This window comes from Anopheles moucheti, chromosome 2 (genome assembly GCF_943734755.1).
Source record: "Anopheles moucheti chromosome 2, idAnoMoucSN_F20_07, whole genome shotgun sequence".
Classification (NCBI taxonomy): Eukaryota; Metazoa; Arthropoda; class Insecta; order Diptera; family Culicidae; genus Anopheles; species Anopheles moucheti.
Genome location: NC_069140.1, coordinates 50821132 through 50844638, shown reverse-complemented (window position 1 = coordinate 50844638; position 23507 = coordinate 50821132). Strand labels below are relative to the sequence as shown.

At 45.4% G+C, this 23507-nt stretch overlaps 2 protein-coding genes across 4 annotated transcripts in view; one reads left to right on the top strand and one right to left on the bottom strand.

The window, feature by feature from the left end:
• LOC128299335 (uncharacterized) overlaps positions 1–3107 on the top strand; it is a 40086-nt gene extending 36979 nt beyond the window's left edge. Inside the window, exons 7-10 of one of the 3 annotated variants that reach the window (XM_053035261.1) lie at positions 124–510; positions 644–735; positions 2062–2405; positions 2662–3107. In XM_053035261.1, the coding sequence (XP_052891221.1) occupies positions 124–510; positions 644–735; positions 2062–2405; positions 2662–2893 (1055 nt within the window). In that variant the 3' untranslated portion in view covers positions 2894–3107. Of the gene's footprint in view, positions 1–123; positions 511–643; positions 1172–2061; positions 2406–2661 lie in introns of those variants that run through there. The other 2 variants (XR_008287297.1, XR_008287298.1) reach the window with 2 other exon arrangements.
• A 3397-nt stretch (positions 3108–6504) lies between these two features.
• LOC128299470 (E3 ubiquitin-protein ligase hyd) lies at positions 6505–22857 on the bottom strand. Its single transcript, XM_053035451.1, has 16 exons — positions 22672–22857; positions 21227–22012; positions 20065–20453; positions 18825–20004; positions 16064–18758; positions 15495–15984; positions 14880–15358; positions 14612–14804; positions 14018–14110; positions 12003–13604; positions 11758–11939; positions 9900–11461; positions 9554–9763; positions 9324–9471; positions 9006–9236; positions 6505–8921 (listed from the first exon to the last, which is right to left on the bottom strand). Exons 1-16 carry the CDS (start codon positions 22731–22733, stop codon positions 8709–8711), a joined length of 10515 nt encoding a protein of 3504 aa, XP_052891411.1. The 5' UTR covers positions 22734–22857; the 3' UTR covers positions 6505–8708.
• Positions 22858–23507: the final 650 nt, after the last annotated feature.

Genomic DNA, 23507 nt, shown 5'->3' with positions numbered 1-23507 from the left:
ATGTCTGCATACTAAATACCACTGCTTATACTACTACTACTACTATCCTACCGAACGTGAGCGTCAGCTTCCTTCCTTACTTATATGTTTTTTTCCTTTTTATCCGTTTCGTTTGCCCCGCAGGCTGGACGGTGACGGTCGCTGGAAACTACAACCCTGAAATGGCACCGGATGTTGAGATGAGACTTAGCTTCCCGAAGGGTGCAACCGGTGGAGGAAGTGGAGGCAAGTCGGCTTTGACTAGCTCGGCGGCTACTGGTAGCTTAAGTCATGCACCCCACACACCCACCGGGAGCTACAGTAACTCAAACGGAGGACCCTCTACGCTGACGACTGGTGCTGGACGGAATCGGCAAGCGCATCAGTTTGCGGACGGTGATCATCTGGATGGTGTTGGGTATCTCGGTGCTAGCAGAAGTACTTCCCGGGCAGGCGCCTTACCTCTGACATCATCCCAGGCACCGGGTACCCTTAATCCGAGACGTAACCTAACACGCTCCGACGGAACAGGTACTGAACTCTATACTCTTATTGACTTGCCAACTGTGCGAGTTCTTAAGATATGCACCTTTCGCATAACATCCAGAGCATCCAGAGCCTAGTATATCTGTTTAACATATCTCCTTTTTCTCCCTCTGGATAGGTGCTGGTACCACCAACAAGGATTATCGTCTTCCGAATGTTGGCACATCGCACAACATTCTGGCAAGACCAACGGCGAGGAAAGCGATTAAGGTACCCGAACGCGTGGCTCCGCCGTCTGCAGTAGTAGTGACACAGGCGCGCAAAACGCAGCAAATACCCCACCACCGACAACGGAGTCGCCAACTTTCGGCTACTTAGTGTGTTTGTTGTTGCTTGTGTTGTGTGTCGGAAGTAATGAACCGTGCCGGTTGTCTACTGTGGGCACTACTAAAGTGTAGCTTTACAGGACGGCAAATACGGACCCACTTATCTTGACGATCTAGAATGAACTCTTCTCATTGCATTCCCTCTATGCTACGGCCGTATATCGTGTGAATAGCACATGCCGCTCGCCTTATGGCTGGCAAAAGCCTTATTCTTGCACTGTGCCCTTCTTCTGTTGTCGAATGTATTAGTCCCGGTGAGCCTCTTTGCGTAGCCCTGTAGCAGAACGATACACACCACCAACGGGCAGCTTCCCCTAGAGGTTGGTTAGGTAAAGCCAAATGGCCAATTCTTTCATACTTACTCCATTATCCTTCCAACTCTGTGTAATGTTTCCGTTTATACTCGCTTCTGCATTGTTGTAAGCGTCGTCATGTAGCTTCTGTGAATGTTTGACCGGTCGTCGGAATCAACCGGTTCGTGTGCCATGTCTCCCTCCATGTGTATGTCGTGTTTTGTTTCGTTGTTAATAATGTAGACCCTTTGTATTGCTCCAACCACATCATTCGAAAGTAATCATCTGCGACAATACTATTCGCCCATTTGGCCGCTCATCAGCTCATTCATTCAGTCACACATCTATAGTGCATGGATGTATCCGGAGAATTGTTTCGGTTCCTTATCATGTTAACACGCATACATTCTAGCCGTTGTCTATTCGTTTGAATAGATTATTTCCGTGCTTCTCATCCTGGACAAGTAGTATAATTCGAACGTTTGTTTAACATAGATCGTGTGGATGTCTTATGTAATTTCAAGAATTCTCTAGAAAGATTTTTCATAGATTCATTGTAGCCACCTGCAAGCACTTCGACATAGCTAATCGTTCTGTTCGTTGTTGTGCTATATTCGACGATCCATTTCGTAATGCGTTTTTCGCTTTCTTTACTGTGGCGTTGTTTGAACTGTTCCACCCATTGATGTTTTTATTTCGCCAAACCACATCCATCTGTCGGTACTGCTCCGATGCTGCTTTTGCTCGCCTCGTGCATGTAAACTCCGTAAAGAGATCTTCACACAAGAGCAGCACACAACGTCACAGGCAAAGTCATCATCACTCATATCTTACCTTGTTTCCATTCTCGTTGCCATTCCATCTTACGGTGTACCGTTCTATCGTAACGTAACGTTGCCGGCTGGCCGGTTGCGTAGACGGTGGAATGTAGTGTCGTGGCGTCCGCAACCCGAACCATCGCGAACAGCTACCATCAGCTGTCACACCAGCATCAGGCGGCAAACACTGGACAGCAGCAGCAGCAGCAGCAACATCACATGTCTTCACGTGTGCCACCGTTAGCAACGGGGCGCGGTGGTCGACCACGGCCCAGCAATCAGCTGCTTCCTCAGCCTTCCGCACAAGTACTCCATCCCACATTGCAAAATGGGAGCGGTGGAAAGTTCCTCTCATCATCCTCCCCTTCACTAGTGTCGCAACAGCAACATCCATCGCAGCGCTTTCACCAAACCGAACCGTCATACCATCTAGAAGACTATGGGTAATTTCATCTTATGCGTTTTTGTTCCTTCCATGATCCGTACGATCACCCTCACTAAATGGGTCTTCATTTGCTCGAAATTATTGCTAGTTCTATACAAATTTTCACTTGCACAAGCCTAAACTATACTGCGCACAACATTTTCGGCTGGTACACGCATATATTAATGATTTCATATCAAGGTTACGCTTTTGAAGACGTCCGTCTAAAATGGGTGTGTGTGTTTTTTTGCATCTATTCCAATCCTATTTACTAGCAATGTCTACTATGGTCATCAGCAGCAAGCACCACATCCGAGACGGATGTCACTTGACAGCCAGCAACAGCAGCAACACCCAACAGGATCGCCCATAGCAACCGATTGTCTGTCGGTCATGGGTAATGCGATTGCTCCAGAGTTAAAACCAAGGGTACCGACCATGAGCGAAAGGGACCTCACACGCAGACACCACGTGTGCTATACCCGCACACAGCCTTACTTTTCGTAGGGCGTAGACATAGCACACTAGAAGATATGGTATGCCATGTTAGAGAAGTACAGGTTCTTACACGTTTGGGCGATGACAATTCTCAGGACAGGTGTGGGCAACTACAAAGCGTCTCATACAGCAATGTGGTGGCTCATCTTCTCCATTAACAACCAGTTGACAACAATCCTCTTCAGCAATGGACTCTCTCACGTTTTGTTTTTAGTGTAAGAAATAGTGCATTTTAGCGAATAAATACACAAAACTACAATGTAATTCTCGTCCGGTGTATGTAAGTTTTGATTGTAGTCACTTCTTCTTTATCGGCACGACATCCTCAGGATGTTTATGCCTATCATTTCTATTTTTTTTTACTTTATTTACCCGTAGGATAGTCAGTGCTGCGTACGGAGGTTTGGTGGCCCAAATGAAATTTTGCCGTGGTCCTATCTTGTACAGACCGACTGCGCTACCAATACACCATCTGGCCGCCCCGTGAACCCTTATATGCCCTTTTACTTCAACCTATTCATGTATTCTATGTCTTGAACGGGATTTTTTCATCTGTTCGTAAATGATCCTACCGTTAGATGCTAGAATAGAAACCATGCTTGTTTTTTCTTCCGTAATATTCGCCAGCTATTGCCATTGCGATACTCGTGGTGTGGTATTGTTTTCTCTCCCCGATTGAACCGTGGAAATCTCCTGCCTCGGCAGTGGAGAACCCCTTGGAGGCCCAGGGCGGAATTGTAGTTGGGGCCTCTAATTTTAAAAACGATGAATTTGGGGGGCATTGAGACCCTTGAAATGAGGCAAAGCTAAAGGCGCAGTAAGAAGGGGCCCCTGAACTCACTCATCATCTTTGGAGGGGGCCTATGTATACATCTTTTACTACTACACACATTTTTTGGGACCTCCAACACGGCAAGACCCTAGGCGACCACCTACTCCGTCTACCGTTTGATCCGCCGTTGATCCCTTTTCTCAACTCAACCACGAATCCGAAGATCGAACTATTAAATAAACTTTTAATAAACACACAAAAACACTGTCCACAAAATACTTCATATAAACACGTATGTACGTAAAAGCATTTAGAAGAATGCGTCACCACCAGCAGATGCTGATCGCGCCTCATAATTGCATGCGGTTTAATGCTGAGTATATAGTTTGCATGAATATACCGGCGAGCTGAGATGTTAATATCACATATATCAGCAGATTGACTCGCGGTACTGTTTGCCTCCCACATTCCCACATGGTTATTCTTCTTCTTGATGACAATCTTTGTTGGGGGATAACAGAGAGCAAATGGAAATAATTCATCACCGTTAGTGTTTAATGTCCAGCTTACAAGAGCTAGGGGAGCACACGGTCATCTCAGTCGCCATTGCATATTATTTCGAAGCGCTTTTCCTTTCGTCGAAAGTCTCCGCGCATGCGCGATCGGACACGCCAGAAGCGACCGGTTTTGTGATTTCTGACACCAAGAGAGCATCCACGAAAGGAGATAACATCAATCTGATCCGCACAAGGATCCGCCATGTTTGTATATAACATATTGATATCGCATACTCACGTTATCAGTCGCTGTGATGCTATTGGACAATAAGAGATCTTCTACGATTGGCTATTAGTTACACATACTATCAAACAAGGGCCCTCTCCAGAGAGCGATCGATAGAGTAAATAGCTCAGGTACTGTGGCGAGAATCCTCCGTCTCATTTTATCCATCCAGTTCCTGCAGTGCGTCTCAAAAATGTACTGCAGGTAAGTTGTTTAATTATTAACAGTAGGAAATGTGCATTGCCACTATTTCCGAAGACATTATTTAGTGTTTATTGTTCGGTTATTTTCCAATATTAATATCTCTTGTCGTCATGGAATGTCCGGTGGTTTAGAAGGATGCCATGTATAAAGATATTCCATCAATATTCCACATTGTTATTTGCATAAAAATAAACTTGGGTACAGTTTTGGTACGCACTGTGCTGATTGGATGAACGGAAAGAGATGCAAGATCAGTCGACGGATCAAGCGCTATGATCACTAGAGGGAAGGGTACAGCTACATGAAATGCTACCACGTGGTACAGAAATTTGCGCTATCTCTTCGTTGATCATGCTCTCTTGGTGTTGGAAACCAAAACTTCCATCGTTTCAGGAGCGTTTTCGACGGACGGAATGGCGCAAAATACGAAAGAGATGCAGGATCCGTTTTGCCTTTTCCCCCTGCACTCTAATGCGTTTGATAGGAGATGTGAGAGGAATGTTCTTTTATAAACAACCTTAATTTTCACATTCCGGCCACCACAGAAATTGAATGTATGTATTCATGTGTTTATGAATTTATGTGAAAGTAAATAAACGTAAAAATGGTTTGTTGCTGCATGCAAATTGCTGAGCACATTTGAATTGGGTAACATTGCCAATCGGTACGACGTGTTTACCGGATGCTGTGCGCAGAGTCACTACGCGAACTGTTCCGTCCTTGCCAGAATGAACCGAAATAATACGCCCCATTGCCCACAAGGTAGGATGCATGTTGCCTTGTTTGACGATCATCAGTTGGTTTTCTTTTAGGGATACTGATCGATCATTGCAATACTTGGCTCGCGCTTGCAATTGCTGTAAGCTATGTTGCTTTAACTATCGACTTTATCAATACCGCTGTTGCAGATGACAAAACACTCTAATGCGTTTGATTGGTATTACAAGTAACAAAACAGGCCGATTCCGGGGCATTTTGTCCCCATTTCAAATTTCGACAGGGGCCTCTTGTAGTACGCTTAGGGTACCACCCCCTCTACCATAGGAGACTGGGCCTATGTATACAACTACTACACACATTTCTTATGGCCCCCAACACGGCGTCACAATTTGCCAAGTTTGCTAGCCGGTTTGCATAGTTAGCATTGTCATAGAAAATGAATAAAATTATATTGCAATCATTAGAACTCTCTTTTCCGTTTGATATTACAGCCTCATGGTTCTTGGAATACCATTTCTGTCTTTCTTGATTATTACTTATTCGAAGCTGGATTGTAGGTCCTGCTTATGGCCCTAATACCTTCGGAAAACTGGGGAAAATTATGTTCAAATCCATGAGAAACTGTTCAAATACTTCATCATATCCCCGTGTACAATACTGTTCAAACTACATTGTTGTAATCTCGGTAACATTTGCCTCGTTGTTAGACTGAAACTGTTCTAAAATCCATACGGTTGGAGATCATCACTGCGAAATCGTCGATCTAAACTAAAAAAAGAACTTGAAACAAGATACTTGAAGAAATCAAGTATGCATTGATATAAAAACGATGTATTCCGTGGAGAACCTATCATAGTAGCTTTGCTAAAACATTGTTTTTGCATTGAAAACTCAGTATATTTGAGAAAAAATAGTGAGTGATTAGTGCTTTGTGGCACCCCTAAATTGAGATGGGCAGAAAGGCCGGGATAATGGATTGGCAGACGAAGACGCTCAACTATGAGCTGTTTAGAGTAATCCTACAGCAGCCCAAGACGGCGAAGCGGTTGTAGCGCCGGATATGTAAGTACGAAGGAATTAGCTAGTAGAATTTCTTTCTTCTACCAAGGGTGAACAATACGTAAAGCAACAGACTGTTGTACACGATTGCATGTATTCCATAAAATTGATAAATTTAATATGCCGCTTCATCAAACCATAGTACTACTACTACTACCATGATGTAAGTTGAGTCGATATCTACTCTTTCTACTCGGTACTTGCCCTTTATCGTGGGCAACCGGCAATGTTCCATTAGCTTACGGCAAAGAATACCATGCAGGCGCTAATGATGAAGGGGGGTCAATTTTGAACAATTTAAATTATAGTTTAAGTGCACGAATTCTCAGTATTTGCATTTCACTTACGATAGGTGTCGAACATTCCAATCGATGGCTGATCCTCACGATATGTTTTCAATTCCTTCCGGCACCAATCTTCTTCTCCATTCACACCGGTCGTGTTTCAGAACGCTAACGATCATACGCTCGATACATGCAGACCATTCCATTTCAACACAGTCCAAAACCACATTCGCTAGCAGGGAACCAAAAGGTGGCAAATAATCGTGCTCGGGTGTCTGTGACAATCTGTGTAAGCTGTGTGGGTAAGGTGTCCCTTGCTAAACACACGCCAAATAATTCGTTCATAACGCCGACTACTTTGATACAGTCATTCGTTGCAGCGGATTTTTGCCTACTAGGATGCTTATTGTTTATGTAACCGTCGCAAGTGCTTTGCTATCTACAATTAGGACATTCACCTCCGACCATTGCAGCTATCACTGGTTTGTTGCACGCTTGAGATGCACTGTATATTGTCCACCGTTTAGGTTAAATTGGAAACACCGTTCTGTCAGTGTTTTCCCGTAATCGCCCACTTTATGTTATTCGCGATTGCTCCGTCTAAGAAGATCTCTTTCGTAGAGAAACCACAAGTGAAATGAAATACCTTCGATTTTCTGATGTGCAAAAGGAAGTAGTGCAACACGACCAGAAAAAAAGGTGTTATGCACTGGCACAATCGTTTACAATCGACTTTAAAGTGTGACAGCTAAAAAACAAACTTGTTGAAACATGGAAAATGTTTTGCACAGATAGTAACATATGTTGACAAATCATGGAACGTTTGTAAGAAGAATTTTGACCATTATGTTGTACGATTATAAATATATATCTATATTCAAAGATATCGATTTTGTTATAATATTTTCATGCTTCTGTTACACTCGCGGATACGCTGATCCTGTAATTCGTAGGCGTAGTAGTAATCCTAAATACTCTAGTTTCCTATTCATCCTATTTCCATGTCCATGCCTTACTTATTTCCGGTATCATTTAACTTTTTCAAATGAAACCCCAAATCACGACGCAATTCGAAATTGTGAAATTTGTTTAAAAACAAAGGTGAAAGTACGGTAGAGCTCTGCTGGAGACGTACACATCCAAAAAAAAAACATACTTAAAGAACATTATGTGTTAGCGCATATGTATTCTCATAGTTTTGTTGTAGAGTTTGGGTGTAACGTTTCCAACCATAGATTATTTCCAATTCAATGTGCGCGCTCTGTTTGACTCTCTCTGGTGTGCTAACTGTTACGCTACCCATGACCAATTATACCAATCTGCAGCTATATCGCTATCTATTCTCGTTGTGGCGCACACATTCGTCTACTTGTGGATAACGGTGTATTTGTGTACAATTGCTTTTTCTTTTCAAGATCCCTTTACACAGTTTGTGACGAAAGAGAAATCATAACCGTTGCATGGCGATTCGATGATTTCCCATCATTGGCAATTTTCGTTATGTTTATGCTAGTATCACCCTAAATAATACGCAAAAATTAAACCTACCAATTTGTTCCTTGTGTTTCATTCCCTCTTTCGAACCTTGCAATTCAAAAGTTGTTCATGAAAGCAAAGACCAAGTGTTTTTTTTATGTTTGTTTGTTTGCTTACAGCTTATTATAGTTGCAGAATTAACTACAAGAAAGGTATAACACAAAAACTAAACGAAACACAACTTCGTAGCTGATAAGTGATCGTGAAATCATCCGATCAAAAGAACATTCGTTAATAACCACAGAAAAAACTATGAATATTGCCTTGCTACAGTATGCTAATCGCGAATTGTCCCTATATCTGGGGGTTCGAGTGTACGGTAGCATTTAAGGAAACATGCTTTCCCTCTTCAAACTATAATCAGTGCATTATTATTTTTTTCTTCCATTCTTTTCTATTCTTGTTCTATCGCAATCTGTCACTCTATCTATCTGTTACCGTTCTATCGTACTTGATTTAGCCATTTTTACACAAATCCAAAGTTCTTTGTTTTGATCGCTAGCAGGAGTTTGTGCCGCAAGACTGCTTTGCTTGAGTAGAGCGGAATATACAGCCGGGAGATGCACGTGTTCGCGGTCGGAAGATGAGAATCATCTGCCGGACGTATTGTCACCGATGGCATCGGTTGGAATCCTTCCTCGGAAGCAGGAAGCGCTGGCGAACCAGTCCAGAAGTAAACCTGTCGGAATGATAGATAGAACAACAGAATTAGTAACGACGCCGTAACGAAAGCGGGTTGTAGCTATGTATAAATATAGCTTACCAAATCTTGTCTCTCAAGGTTGGTCATTTTCTCAACCACGTTCCAGAGCCAGCGCTTAAATTTGGTTAACTTATCGCTCGGTTCGTTGGATTCGTCATTGAACGCCGTGTAGGAAATGAGCGTTGCCACATGAATATCGCCGACACCGTTGAGCAACAATCTCAGATCTTCAGCGGTCAGTTGATCCAGTGCCGTATCGGGCAGTACATCAAACACGCCGGAGCGAATCGCCTGTGAAGAATGTGGATAGGCAACAAGAGAGCGATGGATTAGGACAGGCAGTTCTAATTAAATATCTCAATAAAATGTGTCACTTACTTCCAATGCCTTTTCTTGCGTTTTGATCATACGATATTCTGCGTATTTACGCACATAATCGTACACATTGTTCTCGTTAACCTGAATGTCCCGTCCGCCCGGTACCAGTTCTACCGTTCCCGAGCCTTCCTCCATCATGAGGTCAATCCTATTGAGGGTGAAATGTAAAACAAAGTTCCATACCATTATTTGTTAAACCAAAGTTACTGCTCCGTAATCAGCCAACTTACACAAAGTTCATTTCAAGGCTCTGCAACATGCTGATGCCTCCTGTTTTGGTTTGCGAATCCTTTATTAGCTGCCGTAGAGACTCGTACAATACCGGATCGAAGAAAGCTAAATCGTGGAAGCGAATCTGTCGGCCAAGAATGAACTTCAGTACGTGCCGTTGCAGGAACAGCGGGAACAGTTCGTTCTGGAGCAAGCACAATCCTATCAATCTGTGAAACAAACATATAGAAGAAGAAGGAATAATATAAATTTCACACTGGACGTAGGATGTGATGACTATGTAAACATCAAATAACATAATTCAATAATAGAAAAGATAAGAAATGTAATTTTCAATGCGCTCACCTGCCTACGTTGCGGAACGCGTTCATTCTATCGCTGGAAGGATATCCCTGCCTAGGGCTATAGAAACCACGTTTACCCGGTGTGTAGAACAATGGTGCATCCATCTGACAGTCTTCCAGCAGTAACACAGGGGCACATTTCTTCGTTAACGACGGGGTGCCTTGTCCTGTGATGTTGTTGTAGCCACCGCTGGGAGTAATACTGCCACTGCCCACAACTTGATCGCTACCTGTGCCCGATCCCGAACCTGATGATCCGCCGCCACTAGTTCCCGCCAGTGACACGGAACTACCTAGAGAGGATGAAACTCCTTGTCCTGCCGACGAGCCGGTACCACCACCAGATGATGCCGATTGGTTTCCACCGTTGGAAAGGTTGTCCATTTCTAACCGCTGACGTTGCACGATTATCTCCACCGCTTCACTAATTCGCTGGCGCAAGTTTTCGTCCGATGCTAGCAAATGCAGCACTTGCGTTGGCGGTAACTCAAGTAACATTCCCGTAATCTTGGCTGCGTTGTTTGGATGCTGCAGTTGTACCTTTGGATAGAGCCTGTCACCTAGCTGTTGCTGTTGCACGGAAAATACTTCACCAACGTTTAGAAGGGTAGGACTGGCACCTCCACCACCACCTACCCCTGACACGTTCTGTTCATTCGCCGGTCGGAAGGGACGTGCATCGTAGTTGAGCGTTTTGCGAGATTCACGATTCGGGCGCCACAATGGTTGTTTGCTGGAGAGTCCCCGACGGGAGCTACTGCTGCTTCCACTTCCACCAACACCACTACCGGGCGCGTTACTGCCTCCTCCACTTCCACCAACACCAGCACCTACACTCGAACTTCCTCCTCCGCCGCTGCTGGCACCGCTACCACCACCACCGCCACCACCACTGCTGCCACGATGGCGTAACATGCTGTTGAACGGTCCTGCTCCGTACTTTGCCGGAGTTTGGGCAACCTCGAGCGGGGGCAGCTTTTCATTAGCCAGCAGTGCTTCGGCGATAGCAGTGTAGAAGCTACGAGCCACACCGGAACCCTCGCCAGGTTCGTCCTTGAACGTAACCTTTACCCTGTTAAATACCAGCGGCTGCTGTACTCGTCGGTTGTTGTAAAGCACATTCAGCTCCTTGAAGGTCTGCGTCAGCAGGGCCGCTCTATTGCGCTCCATTTTTAGTAATGTCAAATCTTTTTGTGTCGTGCAGCGCAACTTCTCCATATAGCGTCGGAATTTTGTCTCCTTTACGGGGAATCCGTTCAGCTCATAGATTACGCTGCCTGGTTCAACGCCAACGTCTTCAAGGAAGACGCGAGCAAACAGAATTAACGACAAACGCCAGCGACCCAGCAGTATGTCGGACAAGATCGATGAAGACATAGCTGACGAACCACGCAAGTAGATACCCCGTGGAGGCATTTCGGGCTGTAAGGCAGTCGGCAGTACATTCGGTGTTGTTTCGACTGTTACGTGAGCTGATATTTCCTGTATATCCATCGCTTCCGCCGATTGAATTAAATCGACAGAATTGCTGCTACTGCTACCCATATTTCCCGCGGCAAACACCTAAAACAAAGAACACGAAACAGAAACACTCGTGTGAGATTAACATCAAATCGGCATGCACAAATTAAAAACAACGGATAATGTTCACTTCGTATCTGTCCTCTAGTTAAACCAACTCTTACCCACTAGAGGTCATCAGAAAGCATGGCGATCACAAAAAACGCCATATTCTATGAGCAATAAGTGAAAGGAAAGCTACAGCTTTTCAAAAACTCCCTTTGTTATCTGTGAAGCTCAAAATAGTACGCAGTTTAACGTACAGGTTCAACGATTTAATTTTGGCACAAGTGACTTACCGTGGACGAAGGACCAGCACGAACAATCACACTCTTGCCAGGAGATGTTCCTGCCGGTGTATTACCAATCGTTACCAGCGGATTAGCGAAGGAAACTGAAGGGCCCGAGGAAGAAGAAGATGCAACTCCGGCCATCTGCTGTTCCCCAGACATTGCAACGTCCGTAGGAGCGGAACCTTGTGCTAAAAAGAACAAATATTGCCATATAATATACGTACATGACATTTACAGCGCATTACTCTTACCTAGAGTGACCGAAGATCCGTCTAATGTGGGGCCCGAACCCGATCCGGCAGCAACCTTTCTACGTGCGACAATAATTGGAGGACGTATAGCAGACGAGGGCTCCTGTTGCTGTAATGACTGCTGTTGGCCAACCACACCACCTTCACCGCTGCTTCCTTGCTGTAGCGACATCGTTATCGTTGCAGTCGTCGGATTGCCTCCAATGCCACCACCCATATCGTTTCCAGAATCGTCCAGCTTCTGGCGCTTGGCAGTCGTCGAGGAGTGCTGCCGCGAATCCTCCGAATCCGACTCCGACAGCTCATCATGATCCTGATCCGTATCGACATCGATTTTAATCGACGATTGCGACAAGTCCTGTGGCTCATCCGAACTGATACTCACTTCATCGACGTCGGATTCTTCGCTGTATTTGTTGCTCTTCAGATAGAACAGCCGGTTCTTTTTGTAGTAAACCTCCGAGAACGTTGTGGTCGAAGCGCTACTGCCACTACCAGTAGGACCACTGGCACTATTGCTTCCGCTGCTGTTCCCACCACTTATTGGCGGTGGAGGCGGGGGAGGAGGTTTGGGAGAATGCGTTTCATTCGATTTCGATGATGTCGTGCTACTACCTCCACTGCCACTATTACTGCTACTTCCTCCGGATGTTCCACCAAGCCCGCTGGCGTCCATTTCCTGTTGTTTGATAGACGACCCGGTTCCAACAGTTCCCGATCCGCTCGCCGCAGCTTGATAAATTCCTACGGGAAGAGAAATTTCTACCCTTACACGAGAGTCCGTGTTCGGTTCGGTTTGTGCGACACCTCCATCGATAAAAGCTACGGTGTTATCTTGACTGGATGGTTGATGCTGCTGCTGTTGTGACTCTGGGTACAAAGCTTCCGTCGGATCGACAATAATTCCTGCGGCAACTACGCTGTTGCTCATTTCGTGTCGAATCGAAGACGATAAACTTAACCGAACGGGAGGTAGTTCAAGATTAGTGATACCCCCAACACCACCGGACCCGCCTTCCGACGGACCTGGATAGGAATTGTTTTGATGCTGCAAACCACTGCTACCGGAACTAGCACTGACACCCGGTGCAAGCGTAATTGGCCACTTTGGCATGCCGAAAAGATCTTCACGCTTTGCCGTGGGCTGCAAACGATGTGGTTGATCCGCCAAGGGCAACGCATCAATCAGCGGTGTGTTGAATGGATCCGGTGCAGGACACCCGAGACAGAGTGTTGAGTCCGATCGCTGGAAGAACGAATGACGTCGACCGAGTGACGGTCGACTAAGCATGTCCTCGTCGACGGAATCGGTATCCATGAAGATTGAAGTAGAAATATCCGCTTCCGCTTCTTCATTCTCGTTCTCATCCTGATCGTCCCAAACGTTTGAACCGTTTGTTGTACGGTCGAGATCACAATCATTTGTTGCACGCATGTAAAACAGGATAGCATCAAGCACGTATGCTACATGGCGCAGCGCCGTCACATCCAACACTGGCAATGAGTCACGGTGCTCTGAATTATGGGCTCGCATCAATGAAAGGCAGTAAGTGAGAAAATCACGTCGGCTGGATTCCGAATCTGCCGTCATAGAAGAACCACCTACAAGAAAATAAATGCCAATTGCATATTAGTGTCATGTTCCTTATAAATCATGCGAAAAGAATACGTTTGCTATTCGATTGTTTATATGTTGCAGAAACATCTTGTTCGAGGTATATGATTTTTTTTAAAATTATAATTGAGATTTTTGCAACCTTAACTACACATACACAAATGAACGAACTAGCCGTTCTTCAAAGCATACAAACATTGGCATTTGTAACTCATAGATGACATTTTTTACACATTATTGGAGAAGATTAAACAAAAAACATTTTTGCTGCATCTATAATTCTAGAGAATTTCGAAAAGAACTGTTAAGATGCTAAATTACATCGTGATAAGATAATTGAGAGACAGTATCATTTACTATGAGCTTATTGTCGCCTATTGTCTACAATCAAACAACGTACCATCTCGCGTGTTGCGATCATTATCGGCAAATCCTAGGTTACGCGCTGTGGTTGCTGTGCCGAGCGTGCTGATCGTGGCTCTACTTCTTCCTGCTGAAGATACACATAACGGAGATACAAATTAAAATAAATGCAGATGAAATTTTAAAAAAATTGCGATGTTTGGGTGACAATCAACATATATTGGGGATGAATGGTTTTCCTTAAAATACAGACCCAATAAACTGTTTTTAAACGATTTAATTAAAAGTTGAAACGGTTAAAATCTAAGAAAATTGAATTGAATTTTTTCAAGCCATGAGCTAATAGTTATATACACTGAAGCATCCAACATCCAACATTCATATGACTGTAGTATAACTATCGTCTAGTAGTTATAAATACTTTCACTTGTTGAAAATGCATGTAAATTAGTGTACATTCATCAAATAGTGATTATCACCAATTTAACATTAAACTTAATATAACATAACATAATATAATATTTATTCTATTATATTATGTTATGTTAAATTAATATAATATAATATTTATATTTAATTTAATTTGACGCGTTTAATAATGTAAATATCATTTCCCTATTGAGATACTTACTCGTAACACCAATCATTGCGGACGGTGCTGCTTCATTAGTGCTCGATGAAGACGGAATGTTGAGCGGGTGCAGCGGATGCGAGGGATCTGTAGAGTCAGTCAATGAAGCTCCAAAGCGCAATTGAGCTTCGGTTGCTTCCATCACGGTTAATATCCACTCCCACGTAAGCTTCAGCCGCTTTTCAACATACATCTACAGAAGTTCAAAAGGATGAAATAAGGACTATTAACCTTTGATCCGCTAACATGAATTCTTTCTGAAACGTACTTGTAGCTGTACAGCGTCCTGATGAGTGACATCGAGTACTGACGAGGAACCACTAATGCTGGTTGGCAACATACCAATCAGATCGGAAATTTGTCGCAAAATAATACCGAACGCTCTGGCGAGCGCACTGGCCGTTGTAGTCATCGTAGGGGATTCTTGTTGCTGCGCAGTCGTTACTGCGGTAGTCGATCGACGCAACGAACTCGGATCAATGAACACTAAATTGGAGCTGCCCGCTGTCAAACGTACCCGCTCTGGGGCGGTTGTTTCGCGACTGCGTATGGCCCACTGCATTGACTGCGGGGCAAGATTGTTGCGCTGGTTTCCACCTGGTGTCTGACGGCGTTCGAGTTGATCGTCGTTCAGGTTGAAATCTACAGTGGACTGATCATCACTTTCACCATCTTCCGAACCTTCATCGTCTGGTTGGGTTGAATCCCCGGAATCGTCTTCGTTGTCGAACAGCAAGGAGTTTAGTCCTGTAAGTTGTGGAACCATTTAACATCAACCACCACAATCTCCCGGGGGTGTTCCCGGAACAGGATTGGGGAAATATAGCCCCCTCCATTAATAATCAAAGATCTAACAAAACATAAATAAAAGCTGGATCTTCACCTGTATCGGAACCGGCAGTTGCTCCTGTTTGAACGCTCCGTTGGGCATCCTGGGTGCTCTGATTATCATCAGAATCGGATTCGGTTTCAGCCTCATGGAAATTGAACTCGTTATCACTTTCGCCCTGGGCATTTTCTTCGCTTCGCAGCAGATCTTGTGATTCCTCCTCAGCATTCATGGAAACCGCGCTAGTAACTGGTCGTAGCGAAGAAGAGCGCCTTGGCGGCGGTTGTTCGCGTTCCGCCATATCTTCCTGTTCCGAAGTTTCACCATCGTCTTGCACTAACGCATCCGCATCGTTATTATCTTCGATATCGCCCAGACGAATGTTAATGCGCGAAATGAACCCAGATGACGAACGCTCGCTATCCAATGGGTCCACCCCGAGATGTACATTGGCTGTGTTATTAGTAATCTGTGCAATGCCAGCGGCATTGGAGCGATTCGTTGGCGGTGCTAACGGCTCAACTGAGAACAATTCATCAGTGCTCTAGAAAAAGCAAAAAACAGGTTGTTGTAATTATGCATTGTGATGTACGATAATCGGAATGATTGGGCATAACACTTACGTCGATATTGTTTGACGACAGATTAAACGGCGCAATAGGCTTTACGACTCCCAGCCGTACCGGCGTAATGAGTGCATCTGCTATCTCAACAAGCTCTTCGATGGCGAATTTAAACAGTGCAGTAAATACCCGCCGATATGCTTGCAGATGCTTTGTCTGCGTCGTGGAATTACGTTGCTTCTCCGGGTTTTGGAACCGTTCGATACTGAATATGACGTATACGCGCGCGACAGATCGTACGAAACGGCGAGCTACCTTCTGGGCCTCTTCTACACGCCCCGGAATCGAATCGTTCTGTAGTTCATGCACGAGTGTCATAAGCAACTTTTCGAGAGGGTCGCTACTGCAACGAACGATCAGACTATGCGTAAACTTATCTAAAAGTGAGGTGCCGCTCTGTGATTGCAGATACACCTGCTGGTTATCGTCGTCGTAGAACGGTTGCTGGTTTGCATTTGGTACGATCGGTTTCTCATGCTCAGCCCCAGTCATGATCATCGCGCGTACGGCTGGCCAATCATTAAGCAGCCGATCCAATGCCTTGCGGGCGAAACGAGGCGGTTCTAGATTGTGCTCGGGCATTTCATTATCCGGCTCAAGGTTGGGTGTTTTACGCGTATTACTAGACGACGTTGAACGAACGCGCGAGGTTGCTCTGTACTGACGCTGTTCCACCATCTGCCTACCAACGGTCTGGATGAGAAATAGCAGAATCGATTCGCCGCGCGAATTAAAGCGCGTTACCAGATCCGTTTCGGCAGCCATCTTGCACAGCAGATCGTGACGCTTGGACTGATTGCCCGCTATCAATGCCTTGCATTTGCACTTTTCCCAACAGTCGCAGTATGCCGTCGGTGAGGTACGTTTCAGTTTGCAGTCGTGTCCCTTATGGCACACTTTGGCGCACTCGGTGCAACAGCAGAGCGAACCCGTCAATCCACAAGTGCGACACTCGAAGATGTCCTGATTGATATGGTCTGCTCCAGTCCAAGTGAAAGAGCATGTATCGTTGCAGCACAGTATTCCGAGCGGTGATTGATCTGGTGAAGATCCGGGTGGGAAAATCATCGAATCCCGCACCACATCGTCACCATTAGCAATTTTCTGGATGGCTTTGAACACTGTAATTCCCGCTTGATACGCACGGCATGTTACCGACAGCATAAACGGAGTCTGACCTTGAGCATCTTTGGCGCTCAATAGTGCACGCAAATGTGGCTGCAGGACAGGACTTTCGCATAGTAGTTGCAAAACAAGTTGTGCATTTTGGCGCCGCTCATTCGGATCGGATACGTACATTTCTGGAATCGTTGTCAACGATTTTTGCGACGTAAAGATCGTTTGTTGATTAGCAAGTGCTCCTGGATGCTGTTGCTGCTGATGACTTCCCGTGCCAGACATGGTGTTGTTCAGTCCACCAAGGCTGTCGTCGTCTCCGCTCGTTGGATCGTATTCCGACGGCCAGTAAACTACTGGCATAGAGTTCGCGCTCAACACCGGAGGTTGATCATCAGAACCTGGTGGAATAGGAACTGCCAATCCACCCTGCACATTATTTGACACGATCGCGTTGCTATTGCTAGCACTATCCATTTCACGATTGCCTACATTACGACGCATGATCTCCCTAATGCTAACCGGTCGATTGCCTATCATCGTGTTTGTTATGACATTGATCGATTCGAGGCCAGCGGACGAATTATTTCCTCCTGCCGTGGAACCGCTTCCACCATTTGCACCTCCGTTTCCATTGGATCCACTACCAGTGGCCACAAAATCAGGCTCTCGATTCGATGTCGGTGAGCACGTGCTAATGCATGCGTGGATTATGTTTCTATTACCGTCCGTGTGCTCTGCCAACATCGATGTCAGCGAATTCCTCATCTGTTCTGGCCCTTCCGCCGCAATATGTGTGAGCAGTTGCCGTACGCCTTCAATATCGCAACGCAGAATCTTTGACATGAGCAACTGCTGCTCGGGAGCCAAAACCACCAGTGCCACTTGCGACTTTAGATTGACACCTACCGAGGGTAACGTAAGGGATGCTGCGGCAATGCACTTTATCGGTGGTAGATCGAGCCAACTCGGGTCTCGTATTGCATCCACACAATCCTTCGCCATCGGATAGATCGTGTTGTTACCGTCGCGAAGCAGTAGTACACTGTCTGAACTATCACCAACACAGGTCAGAGACACGTCCTGCATCGAAGCGCCGAGGAATGACCCTATATCAGTGGGGAATACACTATCCTGTTCCTGTCGGCCAGTGTTCAAGTTGAACAATGAATAGTGGAGTCGATTGTTGGCTGTTTTCATAATACCATGTATGCCCTTAGGATCTACCGCAATGGTTAGCAACTGAGAGGTACCTCCCATTGCATCATTATTGCTACTTGACGAAGCGGTCGGGTTAAGCACAATGCGACGCGGTATCTTTTGGAAGCAATCGGGAACGCGTGGTGTTGTCGCAGATTTTATCACCTGCAAATCGTCCTTGCGCAGCAATCGACAGTCTTGCCAAGCTTCGATGCTATCGTCAAATTTATCCTTACTGTTGCTGCCACTATTGGTCGATGATGACATGGAACCGCCTGAACCGGGCGCAGGAGGAAACTTTACAGCTGCAAAATCACCGTCAACCTTTAGCACGCGACCAATCGGTACGGAGCGAACGTCTTCGACGAAGATTACGTCCCTAAAGCAAAATAAGACCATTATTAATAGGATACAGCAGCAATAAACATTCATGAAAGCGACTCACTTCAATAACCATTGTTCTTCGTCCTTCTTTGGATCCGGTTCTTCCTTCGGTGTCATACGCTTAGGACGTTTGTGAGAATTTGTCACACTGCCGGTATCACTACATGTACTGGAAGCCGGGGATGGTGGAGGTGGCATATCGATGCGATCTGCGGATTCCTTATTGTTGCCGGCCCCCTGCTTCGAGGACGAAACTCCACCCGACCCAGAAGAACTACCGCTAGGTGCGCTCGTAGAGTTTCCGCTTTTGGAATCTTTATCCAAAATTCCACTCATACCTCCCGATGCAGCAGCGGATGAACTTTGTGATCCTATTCCGCTTGCGTTCGATCCAGCACTCAAAGAACCTGCAATTCCGCTGCTGGAGAGTGTCGAGCTAGTGCCCAACCCACTTGCACTTACTGATCCGGTCGGTGTACCTGTGCTTCCACCCTGAGTGCTGGCAGCCAGCTGTTGCGACAGAGTGGACATCGAAAGCAGCTTGAATCGGCACACCTTCGTAAATTCCCAAGCAGCATTCATCAACTGCCCCACTTTTGGTACGCCATTCGAAATGGTAAACCCAATTGCACCGTGCTGGTACATTGGGCAGCTTTTCATGCACACTTGAGCCCCAACTGTTACTTCCGGTGTGTTCACACTTGGTCGTATGGGTTTCTTCGCCTTCGCTTGATACTTATCCCACAGGCGTTTGCGTTGACCGAATGGCAGCACACCCCACCAAAATAATTCACCGCTTTCCGTGCGAGCCACCGTGTACAGCGTGCAAGTGTGTAGCGACACTATCCGATCGAGTGCAAACTCGGGATAGTTGGTGGCACTATGTTCCAGCTTGTTACCAGCGTAACCAAGTAACTCGTCCATCCATGTAGCAATGCGGCCACTCTCGGTAGCAACGGAGCAACGGATGAGTGTAGCCGATATGTGTGTTACCTTTTCGTACAACAGGTTCAACGGAATTGTCTTCGGATGGTGAACGTTCGATGCGTCGTTGCTACGATACGGTTCTGCATCGGCCCATCGCCACTGATGTATCTCACCACGGGCAGTCACGCCTATAAACTCGGAGTATAATGACGCTATTTCCGTGAAGCGCACTGGATGTTCCTTCTCCGGCCATGGCTCCATCTCATCCGACACCCACAAGGGATATCCGGATGAATAGTCCTTCTTTTTTGAATCTGAAATGAAAGTGTGCCGTTATTTTTGAATGTACCAAAACCTGTGATTAATTCACTTACCACCTGCTTCCTTTTCCCATACATCCTCCCTTCCTCCTTGAAACCAACGACGTGGTCCAAAGTATTGCCGATCCCGCCATCGTCCAAATCCTTCGCGTTCTGCACTGCTCAGTCCAGAGCCTCCAGAAACGCCAGAGGGTCCACCGGCTCCACCTGATGAGCCACCACTACCTGGCTGAGCATTGCCGGAAATGATCGCTGATGAGCCGGCTCCAGCACCTGCTGCGCTGGACTGACCGCCACTGCCGCTAGAACGGCTACCGGTTACCGTACCGTCATTGCTATTTCCTGCAGATCCGACAGCACCACTAGATCCACCACCACTTCCTCCAGCGGATGATGAATTGTTTTGATTTCGTTCACTACGGGCACGACTGTATAACATCAAACTAGTAAATGAAACAATCGTGACGAAAAATGTACATACATGTTAGATTCATGGATCCAAAAGGCCGAAATAGATTAATTCTTTTTGTTCAATGTACATTAAAAATTAACACCCCTATCAAATACTATTAAATTCCCGATGACCAAATTTAAGAAATATACGGCATTCTCTATTTAAACAAAATCTATATGGATTAAAGATAAAGGAACTTTTTACGATACCATTAGCTGTGTTATATATGCATTACAATTTGTGCCACTACTTGTAGCACTGTATCTGAATTTTTAACTTTTCTACTACACATTAAGATTTTTTTTAATTTTCGCGTCAATATTATCAAAATAATAAAGACATAAAACAAACTTAATGACAAATGTGAACACTATATTTATAAAACGAGATTGCTAGCAAACTTATTTTAAACAGTATAATGATTTATCATTCATTTATGTGGTATTAGCCTGGATTGTGCTTGCATCAAACTGAGTCGAGTATAGATAGCCGAGCTGAGAATAATTATCACAAGTGCTTGATTTTGTCTTGAGTCTGTTTTGTTTGGATATTAACACAATTAATTCCAATTGTTATTACAGAAAAAAATGTTGTGCTTGGAATGAAAGTTCATTCGAGTAAAACCGTTTCTACATGTATCGCCTTCGCTCGGAAATACTGTAATGTTAGGTGTACATATTTTAGTTTTTATCTACCTTAAACTAATTACCCATTCCGAAAGAAATAAACAACGGACTAAAAAAACTAGAAAAATAAACTTACTTTCGTATATTCGAAAATCCGAATACATCGTCGGTGAACATAGCTTCCGCATCGATGATGACGCTATTATCCGGATGGAAACCACCATCCAACAGGGAGATCAAATCCTCGGCCACATAATTATCGCTACCTTCCTCCGTATCATCTCCACCCTCGTCGTCTCGCGATAATAGATTATTTACGGCCAGATTCACATCCAGATTGGTACGCTGCAGTTCACGAATAATCAAATTTCGGCTCTTGCCTTGTAGTACCACCTGAGCCTGCGCTACCAGTTCTTCCGGCACGAATGGAGCGGGAACGGATACGATCGACCGGCTGCCGGACGATCCACCGCCCATAATCACACCGGTACTGCGTGAACCGGATCCCTGTGATCCGCTGCCGGCCCGAACCGAACTGCTTGTGCGCATAATACGCGCACGGGAGCGACATTGCCTGGAGGTAGGAGTGCTCTTGGAGTTGTTGTTCGACTGGTTCGATGATTGATTTCCTCCACCACCTCCGCCACCACTGCCTCCACCACCAGAACCCCCTCCTCCACCGCCTCCACCGCCACCACCACCGCCGCCGCCGGTTCCACCGGTCTTCGAGGCGTCCTGTTTGCTGAGATCTAGCCTCTCAGGTATGATGGAAAAGGCCACTCGAAAGGCGCGTCCATCCTCGAGTAGTATCCCGAGATGTGCCGGACCGATGACGATTTGTTTTACCGGTACTTTCAAGGATTGTAATCCGGGTAATGTTTGGACACCATATTTGTTAATTTTATCGGCCACGTCGCGTATCCTAAAAGAAAAAAATACGTTTTACAAGATTTTATGTATTGTACGTTTTGTTTTATGAAAAGATAACATTTTGCAGCCATTTGTCTTGAAAAACCGAAGAACGATACACATTCATTACCCTTGTCTTGGTCATTTTACTGTACTCTGGTGGCAATCTTACGTTGTCTCGTATGTTAATTAGAAAATAAATGTAAAAAATAATCCCTTCTTTCGGCCCCTCGATGACGCTACGGCCAGAACAAATACGGGAAATAAGCATGTTGGATGCCAACTGAACAGAACGTACAGGTATGAAAGAGACAGTAAACCAACTATCGAAACTAACCTAAGGAGGCGCTGTCATACAGATCTGACAGCTCCGATACCTTTTTTTCAACATCAAAAGCCTTTAACGCTAGACATTACATTTTACGGCAAAATTGCCTGTTTCGCACGGGAAGATAAACACACTTCTAATTCTTACAGACCATAATCTATTGCATGTTGAAGAGAGTGTGTTTTACAAGACAATTTTATGCAACGACTGTGGATGGTGTATCGACGATGACTGTACCCACCACCTGTACATCACAATGGCGGACATGAGAAAGCTTGGCACTGGGCCGTTCACCATTGGGCTATGTTGGAAAGAGTTGTGATGGATTAGCGAATAAAAGTTACCTGTCGTTAAGCTGATCCTCTGTACCAGGGAGCGGATGTACGACAAAATGTAACGTCGACATTTTGTCTGGTGAGATTGTTGCTGGCTCCTATTGCGCTACACGATCGCCTATATGTTTTGCCCAAAGCCTCACTGCGGCACGCTCTCATTTACGAGATAATGTCGTTCCACAGAGTACCGTGGCCGTTTGATTGCTTCATCGACAGAATCTGCCTCCAGCTACGCGACACGCGTTCCGACAAAGGTTGACTTCACTGATTGAACCAATAATGCTATACAGCAGACAGAACGTTGTTCTTGTCCACACCACACACAGCACTTTTGCGAACACCGATTCACACACTGCTTTACTGTGGCTGGGGCTGCGGTACTACTGGTGCTCTTCTTCCTCTCAACACTGGTTGGCACTGCATATGTCAGTGACACACGACGAAAAGCATGCACTAACACACGCACACACTCGCCGTCGCACTGACGTCCTGTGCTGTACTTCACTCACACTAGGAAAACAGAAATTACATTATTTTCTTCTTCAACACACGGTGCTCACACGGGAGTTTTCGATCCTCCGCCGTCTTTGGTACGACACGAATACAGCCACACTCGCGCACACGTAGCGTGTCGACGACCACCAAAAAAAAGAACCGTTTTCTTTCCTTCTTGTCCCGTTCTTCTTTCTAGCCACAATCCGGATTTTCCGGTGCGAAACACTCCAAACGCATTCAGAAGGAACACTCTGCTCGTTCTCTTATGATTAATTCCGATCTCTCTACTTTCCTGATCCTAATCTATTTTCGACGTGCAATACACAGTGCCTTTCTAGTTTTCTCACTAT